Below are 10,270 nucleotides of genomic sequence, written 5' to 3' on the forward strand. Positions count from 1 at the left end.
GATTTTTTTCTGATAATATTCCCTGACTATGTTGCACTATTAGTGTGTCGTCTAAAGCACAAGGCGCAAGCACATTTGGGCGTGTCCAACTTCACTTTTATTAGACAAAGGGGAAAGGCACAAAAGGTTTGTATTTAGTCTCTAATCATGGGTATGTTTTGGGGGTAACATGAATGAAACCAATCAGAGTGTCATCTCCCATTGCCTTGAGAGCCAGGTGCTCCTTGCCATTTACATGATGGATTTGAATGAATATAATCCTGCAAAAATGAGTGGAGAAACACACTTGAAAGGAAGACGGTCAAATGTTTTCAGCAAGTTTATTTCAGTACAAGTGGTTTTTAAAACACCTCATAACATCTCACTTCCTCTCAGCCCTCCAGTAAAAGCAAGCAAGATATCAACTCCTTCAGATATGGTCATCATGTCTATTATAATTTTCTGTGCAAAAGAACATTTTGAAGCATACTATTTTACAGAAAGTAAAGAGTTGACATTTTGGACGACAGGGGCAAAGAAATGGTCACGTAATAACTGATAATCATGCGCTATACACGTGTAAAAACTAGACAACAAGGACAGTAAGTGACTGGCTTACACACAGTATGTGCCTGTTTCAACAGTAAAAAGGAACAGTTTAAAAAAACAAAATCTACTGTCCATGATTCCTCTCAGTACCTACAGTATTCTCGTTTCCAAAGCCTTGTGTTTACATAGATCCAAAAAGCATGTGTGTATGCATGCACTTGTTTTATCTTACACAAGGTACAGTACATACAAACCCAATGTGTTCTAATAAGGCAATATGTGGCAAAACAAACACCTGTAACAGAAAGAAAAGAGACTAAATCTCCACAGAGTAAACAGCATTGATGCACTGGTTTAAGGCCCTCGGAAACAGAACAGGACTGGTTTACCATGTGGCACAGTTGAGTACCTCCTGAACAGGTCTGAAGTACCGATAAAGTAGCAGGAGAATGAACATGTCATCTAGACACGCATTGGTGACCGGCTAAGGAATGATGAGAGAAGAGCCACAGCAGTTAAGGAGAGATTGAATCAATATATGGACTCATTTAATATTTAATAACAGAGTGGAACTGGCCCTAATCTCTCCTGCTGTTCTGTTCCCTTACCACATTTGAAGATGTACTCCAACCATTAACTCTATAACTGCCAAAGACGTTTATAAACGTCTTTGAGAAATTAGCTGTTGCCTGCCAAAGACGTTTAAAAACGTCCTGAGAAAAAAAAAAAAAAAAAACTTTAAAAAAGAAAAGAATTTCTAAAAAGATTCTCTAATTATTTAGTATTGACACCTTTTCGATATTCCAAACGAATAAGGAGATAACAATTTCCAAAGATTTGCTGCTCCATCCACTTCAATGTTAAAATTGAAACGGACAAACAATTCACAATGTTTTTTGGTTTGAAACTACTGGTTTTGAGCTATTTTCAAACATCAAACAACACATGACAACAAGGTCAAATTGACCTCGTTGACATTTGTGAAACCACACCTGAATCTCATCTGTGATTAGAAATTTTCTGGGGATCAATCATACTTGAGAAAAATATTTTGTGGCTATGCGAAAAGGTACCAAAATCGGTCAAAACCCTGGCAGAGGCTACAGACTGTTCTGAAAAAACTCTGGCAGGGTAAGAGTTAAGCATAATAAAGTCACACACTACAAACTATTTTTTCTTCTTTTTTTAGGGGGGTATTTATACTTTCTTTTCAGATAGGTGACGGAGAGGTAACCAAGGGCAGAGGGAGGAGAGACATGCAAGACAAGACTGGGGTCAGATTCAAAACTGGGTCCTCACACTAACCATTGAGCAGATAACTGTTTGAATTCAGTATGATTAAAATGTTGAAAACTTTTTTACGTTTACATTTTGCTTTGGTTGGTGTACACCTTCAGATTTCAAGGGGTTTATTAAAGGGATCAGAAACAGTGATAATATGCTGGTTTCTCCTGTCATTCCTGGTTAGAAAATGTGACTTTGTGTGTGGATACCAGCTTAGTTATAAATGTATAAGCTAGTCTGCATATACCATTAAACACAGTATCTCAGTACCATGCTCGGGATGAATGGGTGCTTTACAAAGCTGCTGGTGCAAAATGTGTGTATGTGTGTGCGTGACGCAGTATGTGCGTGTGTGAGGGAGGGTACTATTGACACCAATGTTCACGTTGCATCAGACAATGCCCTAAAATCATTTATATAAAATACAATCATGAATACATCTTTACAAACAAGACAAAAAAATATTTCAATGCAAAGCAGATTGCCTCATTGAGTCAAACGGCCCCAAATAAAAGACAAAATATACATATTTCAGTTGGTGGACGACACAGTGGGGATGAGAGGTGGAAAGATCAGAAGAAAAGATTCCTTTCTTTCCAAAATGTCTCTTAATCTTGGCACATTTACCACAATGTAACAGTAAGTTCAAGTACAAACTGTGAGGGGGTGGGGATCAAAGTTTATAATCTGCATCCTATTGAATCGTACTGCTGTCAAACACATTGGAGAAATGTCTTTGCATTATACAGTGATCACCATCTTTGGGAGCTAAACTTCGCAATCGGTAAGCCCACAAAGCTAAATATAAATGAGTTAATGCCATTCAAATTCTCTGTTTATGAGCCACCACATGTAAAGCTGCTCCAGGATCTGTGCAGAGGCTGTGTACCAATCCAAGAGTAACTCATGTCTAAGCCAGTGTTTCTTAACGTGTATAGGCTAGGACCCAGCAGGGGGTCATGGAATCTTCCGACAGGGTAAAAAAAGAATGACTTCAGCAGAGAATATTTCATACATTGGTGTCTGACTTCAAAGTCAGTGCAAAAACAAATGTGAGTCCCAGTGTGAAACCAGTTAGGAAACACTGGTCTAATCTCTGGTGACAGTGGCCAGTTACACACAGTTCCCTGAGAAGCCCATACACACTTCCTCAAACATTCCAGAACTACAACTACGGTGAAGCAGTGCGGACAATTAGTCTTCTGTGGTCCTGACCAACGAAAAGCCAAAACACACAGAAGGATATCGTGTAGCTACAAGTAACAGGGCACGATAAAATCCAATATTTACATAACCATCTGTCCCGGATATTGATAGAAATGATATGAGGAGTTTTTTTCCCATCAACTTGAAAATTACTACAGAGAGTTTGTAGGTGTTAGCATGGTACGCGTGCTGGATCATATATGTAGCTCTGCACTGGTGGTTTACAAACACGAGGACACTGCATGGTGTGTCACCAATCCAATTCTAATTGTGGGTGGGTTACTCGACTGTCACTGTGATTACAGCTCATAGACAGTGGGATCATTTGAACAGACAAATAACAAATTCATATTCTACTACAGTTTGTAAACAATGTTGCAACATTTCTCTAAGTCTTGCAAACAGTGTGTACTATACCAATGTATTTACCATGTATTGGTCCAATATCTTCTAACGCACATACTGTGTATAGTACATTATACATCTATATGTGTACCATTTAATGTGTGTGTTTTTATTTTTTGCATTCTATGTTCCAGTTGCTGGATGCTAATTTTGGCTTTAAGCAACAAACTATGAACTACTCGACTACTATGAACAGTGAGTTTGCATTACAAACAGTCTTTCTATCCCTGGCAATCTCCACAAACTCAAATCCTTCACAGTTTGGCTTCAGCGTCCGCCTCTTTTTTTAATCTATTTTGCCCCAGTCCTTTTTCACCACATATATATTATATCATAAAAAAATAAGTTATTGCGCATCCAAAAAAGTGCATCGTATATTTGAAAAATATCTCTTTCATTCATTTTTCTCCCCCTGCTGCTCTTGTTGGTTTCCTTTCTTCCGAGTTGGGAGACAGCGGACACACTGGTCTTGTCCCCCGTCCTACCGTGTCATCAGGGGGGGGGGGTGTCTTGTTATGCAATCACCATGGGAACATCGTCTGAGAAGCCGCTGATCATAGGTGCGTCTTCATCATCATCATCACCTGGAGAGAAAGACCATCAAAGTTTTAGGTGTCACATGTTATAAGGCTGTGGTTCTCAATCTTTTTAATTTCAAGGAGCCCCAGTCTGATATACGTACGTACGGTACATTAGCACACGGACGCCGCATTTTACAGGATTTATTTTAAATCTCTAGGACCTCAATCTATCCCGTAAGGGTCCATTTGGTGCCATTTGCACACTCTCAGGGTTACAGAGCTCTAAGGGTCCATTTGGCTCCTAACTACCAATCATTTAGCTGGGTACCCCCTGGAACTCCCTCAAGGACCCCTGGGGATCCCCGGACCCCAATTTGAGAACCACTCTTGCAAGGCATGATCAGACTATACATATTTAAATACATATACATATTTATTTTTATTATAATCAATAAATGGGTTATGATTACACATACATTAGAGAACTTTAAAGAGACAGATAGTGAGTCAGTGAACATGTTTCTGAAACTGAAGTCTCACCCAGCTCATCTCCAGAGGAGAAAATAGCAGAGCCCAGGCGTGAGTTGTAGTGGGAGTTGGCGAAGGCAGTGAAGTTGTTCTGTAGGCGTCTGTGTCGTAGGTAGAGTGCCCCCATGCCACCGCACACGCCCAGCAACAGGAGGAACAGAACAGGAACCACCACGGCTGCCATGTCCCCTGACTGGCCTTCACTGCGGGATGCATCACTGGCCCCTGGAACAAGAAGAGAGATCAGAGCTCAGTTAACCACTTAAATCCTCTAGTCTTAGACAGTGAAACGGACCCGAGTTAACAGGTCTGTAGTTGGACAGTTTCTTTCCGTCTACACCAAATCTCTTCACCAGAAAATAGCACTTTGGGAACCAGAGCAATCAGGGCAAAACGCATCTTGTGAGCTTGTAGATCTTACTTTGTTGACAAGATGTTTTTGCCATATGTCATATTACTCAACAAATAGAAAATAAAAACATTCCCCATGTGAGTGGCTCCAGTACCAGTACCTGTTCCCAGCTGGTCATACAGCAGGAGGGCTGGCTCTCCACAGAGCTGTCCATTCAGCAGACAGCGGGCCTGGACAGAGAACGTGTAATTGTGTCCCACTAGAAGGCTGTTGATGCGGAAGTAAGTCTCTGTGGTGTTGCCGAGGAACAGCGACTGGTTGGTCACACTGTCGTGGACATGCACCTCATAGCCCTGCACGCACACGCACACGCACACACGTAAGTTAATGCACCTGTGCTCACAGACGAATGAAAGAAATGTCTAGAATGTTTACATGGAAGCTGAAGGAACATGAAGAGAATGCCACTGTAAACATAATGAAAATAAACACACTCATATTATTATATCAAAGACTGGGTGGTCAATCCTAGTTATTCAGTAGGATTGCTGTGATGGATCTTGTTGTAAAGCAAAGCAAATGCTGCTCTGGTCTGAGCGTAGCTTAAGACAGTGGTTCTCAAACATTTGTGTGTCAAGGACCCCCACATTTATATGTATTTTCCGGCAGACCTCCATTTGAAAATATTTTGTGCCAGGGGCCCCCATAAGAGAAGATTTGTCAGAATAGCAGATCTACAAGCTTGCGCTTATAGATTGGCTTTTTTCAAATATCCCAAACAAATTAAATAGGACTTAAATGTTTAAAACTGTTCCCCCATTTTGCTGGGGACACCCTTGCACTCCCTCAAGGACCCCTGGGGGGGTCCCAAGATCACACTTTGGGAACCAGTAGCTAAAAAGGCCTATAAGGGACTTGAACCATGTTCCGGTTGGTTATCGTTCAGCAGCTACTCTCTCACCCTGCTCTCGTTGAAGCCTTTCTCTTTGACGGCCAGACTCTTCCAGAACAGGAACACGTGGTCTTTCTCTGTCAAGATCTTCAGAGCTTCAGGAGCAGGCAGTGGGACTGGAGAGAGAAATTCGGTTACACCACCAATGTTTCACTCCATGTATTTCTATGCTAATTGCGATGTTTCACATTAGAGGAGCTGAATAGACCTTCTGTCTTCAGGGTGGTCTCACCTGTACTCAGGGTGAAGCTGGCCTCCTTGCTCATGTTGCGCAGGCGGATGGAGACGCTGTATAGACCTCCAGGCTCCAGGCCTTTCAGCAGATACTCCACCGTGTTGTTTCGGGTGCTCAGCTTGTAGTCTAGCTCAGACTTACGGATCACATCCCTCACATGGATGGCATATGTCTGGAGAAAATAACATTCAGTATGTTTTTAACCCATTAAGACCTGAGAAGATTCTAGAAATGTCTTCTAAAATTTCTAAATCCTAAAAAAAAATTGAGAAAAAAACCCAATTCTTTTTTTCCTCGATTTTTCAAAAATAGCAGATCTACAAGTTCATAGCGCGGCACTCGGTGCCGCGCTATGAGCTTGTATATCTGCTATTTTTGAATAGCCTAAAGAAATCTAAAGTGACACAGATGCGTTCCAGGTATCAATGGGTTAAGCACACTTATTAGCACACACATTAGGGTACCCAGCATGGCCCAGGTTCTTGTGCAGGTGAAATACGCACAATTTCATGTTCTTGTGCAACATTGTGGCTAGTCTATGATATATATCTATGATTGATCAATCAATCAATCAATCAATACTATGATGTCAGTCATCTTCACATTTGGGCTCCATAATTGCCTCTCCATTTTCTTCCAGTATAAAACATCTTAAAAGGTTTCCTATGAATGGGATCGTAACACACAGCTATTAAAAAAAACTAAAAGACAGGTGTACAGACACATAGACCACTTCAACTTTATCATAGCTATAAATAGATATTAGCAGGGTGTTCCGGTCCTTGTTCTATTTATACCACTCTGCACAGTCATTCACCGTCAATATTGAGGTGAATGACTGGTGATATTCAGGTAAGGTTATCGAAAAACGATGCAGAGGCAACATTTTATTTACCTCTGGCGAGTTCATTCGTATTCTTTATCATTATGTTTTGCTCTGTAAAGCACTTTGAGCTGCATTCATGTCATAGACCTAACCCTATATAAATAAAGTTTATTATTATCATCATCATCATCATCATTATTATTATTATTATTACTATTATATTCTATCCCATGCTTAACCCATTTAGACCCGAGACTGATTCTAAAAATGTCTTCTAAATCCAACAACAGTTATATAGCTACAATCTAATGCTATCCCGGATTGAATGGGTTAAACAATCAAATGTCCCCTTAGGGATAAGATTGGCTCATCTCATGTGTGAGAGAGGTGTTACCAGATCAGAGGTTGGGGCGTCATAAGGTGGTTGCCATTTCAACATGGCCTGAGTTTTGTCCACATGAACACGGTGGAGGTTTCGAGGCGGCAGCCTCTCATTGGGAATCATCTTCACCACGGCATAGTCAGATGGAGGACCCAGATACGGAGAGACGGCACGCACCTAAGGACACACACACACACACACACACACACACACACACAGTTTCATATCAATAGGGTGCTGGCTATTTTCTAGACAGGGATGATTGCCAAGAGACAAATTAACATAGTAGAAATGATCCCATTAAATTTTGTTTTGTTATATTTAAACTTCATGATCTGTTTAATTCCTTTCTTTAACCCATTTAGACACCTATACGTTGTTATACATCAATCCGGGAAAACCTTTGTGTAACATTAGCTGTTGCTAAATATATAGCAAAATGTAACGACTATGCAGCCAGTGCAAAGTATACTATAGAATAAATGTATCTGTTGGTTTGTCTGTTCAAACATTTCAAGCACTGAGAGTAGTTGGTCGTTGTGGATCATGGATTACGTGCTTGTTAAACTGTGTGCAAATCATATCACCGTCCCAATATGAAGGACTGCCCTTAAGTCTTTGCATTGGTTCTGCAATGCAGTTATTCTTGTTTTCACACAGATTTTTAGCCCATTCATTTAATTTAGATTCAATTAGAAACAAACATGGCAACAGTGCCTTTATGCAGCACATGTACTGTAAGCATGTTTACCCACACAGTGCCAAAGGGATTTCTGTGGACATGAAGGCAGTGAGTGTCATTTGATGTGAATGAAAGGAGGGTTACCAGGAAGAGATACTGCTCATCACTCGCCACCGTCACCATCACACTCAGACTGCTGCTGTTGATATGGCGGGGACTGCGGTACAGGTCCAGGAAAGAGGTGGCATAAAACACACCATAAACCTACACACACACACACACACACACACACACACACACACACACACACACACACACACACAGTAATCATAAAACAAAACGGTCCAGGAAAAAAGACCAGGAATATCACGTTTGGCTTTCTGTTATGAAATATGAGCAGGAAGTCCTGTCATGATGTCGAATGATTTTGAGGTAAGAATGTTTTCAAATTGACCTTGTTTAACCAACTAACAGAAGAAATAAGGAGTGCAGGGCCATGAAGAACCATTATGTCAGGCTGTGCGGACATGAGGTGTTCCAGTACAACGGGAAACTATTACTGAAATGTGACGTGTGTGGCATACTCAACTAAACTTACTCATCTCTGGTCTGTATGTGTCGCGTGTGTGTGTGTGTGTGTGTGTGTGTGTGTGTGTGTGTGTGTGTGTGGGGGGTACCTGTGCGGGGATTCCCTTTGTGGTCCAGCTGCAGTCGACGATGGTCTGGTTGACAGCGCGGGCCTTCAGGAGGGGGCGTTCAGGCTGGGTTCCCATGGTCTGCTGGAGGGACAGGGCAGTGGGACTGTCGCCCACGCTGGTGTGGGCCCACACTGCCACCTCATAGTCTGTCCCCGCTGTTAGACTGGAAGCTATAGGAGCACACATCATATAACGGTCATGTCATCAATTTGTCCTTCCTGCATGCTAAACTGTCCTTCCTGCATGTTACAGTACACCGTCCTTCTGTTCCACATCAAAGCTCACCTTTAAGGATCTTGTCTCTGACTGTGTAGTTTCGGCTCTCCTTGGCGTGGGCATCGAACAGCCAGGACAAAACCACCACATACTGCTTCACCTGACCAACACACAGTTGTACACACTTTGACATGATCCTGTTTCTGGTTTGACACAATTTGTGACCTGAAGGTCAAAATTCCATTTGTCCTCAGAGCAAGCAAGGAGGCTATATTAGCACAGTGGTAAAACAAATCAACACTTGCACAGGAGCCCGGGGTTCAAATCCGGGGTAGAACAGGAAAGTTACATAGTGAAGCATACAGTTCTGAATTAGTAAATGGGTGAGTGTGGATGAATGGATCACTCCGGATCAGTGTCTAACCTCATACTGGGAGTTGAAGCTGAAGGAGAGGCTCATGGAGTCATTGGTGACACTGTCAACAATGACGGACGGGGGAGGGAGAGCTAGAGAAGCAGAGAGAGAGAGAGAGAGATAGAGAGAAGGCAGGTCAGAGATATTCAACGTTCACAAAAGAATAAATGAGTGATGTACACACACTGGCGACTCTCACCTTTCTTGGGAGTGATGGATTTAACTTCAGTCCAGTTGCCTTCGCCGCGACTGGTCACCGCAGCAACCTGTCAATTAACCAATCACACACATTGTTACCGAACCATGCATTTAACACATTGTACATGTGATGTACAAAATTTGAGACGACAGCGATAGGCCGGATTGTCAACAATGATGAGTCTGCCTACAGGGATGATGTTGGATCACTGGCACTCTGGTGCTAGGAGAACAACCTCGTCCTCAACATCAACCAGACAAAGGAGCTGATCGTGGACTTTAGGAAGCCGAGGAGAGAGCACATGCCCATCTTTATCGATGGTGTTGCAGTGGAAAGGGTCAGTGAGTTCAAGTTCCTCGGAGTACACATCGAGGAGGAGCTCAAGTGGGACACACTCCAACGCATTTGAGGAAAAGGACTCAGCAGCGACTACTGTACAGTATACTGGATTCGTCGCCTGAAGAAGTTTGGAGTGGGCCCCCGCATGCTCAGGCTGTACTACAACAGCTCCATTGAAAGCGTTCTGTCAGGCTGTGTCACTGCCTGGAAACCAGGCCTGGAATTTCATCATTTTAGGGGCAAGGCCACTTGGCCTTTGGTGTTGTCAATTTTGAGGGCACAAAAGCCATAAAATAAAACAAGGATTTTCAAGTCCACGGAAATAATGAATTTAACTTGAAGGTTAAGGACGATTTAATGTTAATGTAGTACAAGAATACTATTGTAGAATGTAACTAATTTATTTCCCAACATAATGTATTGGCAAATTACTAATATTTGTACAAAGTCATATTGGTCTCAATATTTGTCACGTTCAGCCCTGGACTTCACTGACTGAAGT

The 10,270-nt window shown here is 42.0% G+C and overlaps 1 protein-coding gene across 1 annotated transcript in view; it reads right to left on the reverse strand.

Moving 5' to 3' along the window:
- Positions 1 to 303: 303 nt before the first annotated feature.
- The window catches only part of sorl1 (sortilin-related receptor, L(DLR class) A repeats containing), an 83,334-nt gene continuing 73,367 nt past the window's right edge, over positions 304 to 10,270 (reverse strand). Inside the window, exons 38-48 of the mRNA XM_080427987.1 lie at positions 9,430 to 9,496; positions 9,240 to 9,322; positions 8,885 to 8,975; positions 8,579 to 8,769; positions 8,046 to 8,165; positions 7,232 to 7,396; positions 6,009 to 6,183; positions 5,786 to 5,892; positions 4,985 to 5,177; positions 4,485 to 4,697; positions 304 to 4,007 (exon numbers count right to left, since the gene is read on the reverse strand). Coding sequence (XP_080284113.1) covers positions 3,937 to 4,007; positions 4,485 to 4,697; positions 4,985 to 5,177; positions 5,786 to 5,892; positions 6,009 to 6,183; positions 7,232 to 7,396; positions 8,046 to 8,165; positions 8,579 to 8,769; positions 8,885 to 8,975; positions 9,240 to 9,322; positions 9,430 to 9,496 — 1,476 coding nt within the window. The 3' untranslated portion in view covers positions 304 to 3,936. The remainder of the gene's footprint in view (positions 4,008 to 4,484; positions 4,698 to 4,984; positions 5,178 to 5,785; positions 5,893 to 6,008; positions 6,184 to 7,231; positions 7,397 to 8,045; positions 8,166 to 8,578; positions 8,770 to 8,884; positions 8,976 to 9,239; positions 9,323 to 9,429; positions 9,497 to 10,270) is intronic.

This window comes from Gymnoscopelus braueri (assembly GCF_963280865.1).
Source record: "Gymnoscopelus braueri genome assembly, chromosome: 5".
In the NCBI taxonomy this organism is placed as follows: Eukaryota; Metazoa; Chordata; class Actinopteri; order Myctophiformes; family Myctophidae; genus Gymnoscopelus; species Gymnoscopelus braueri.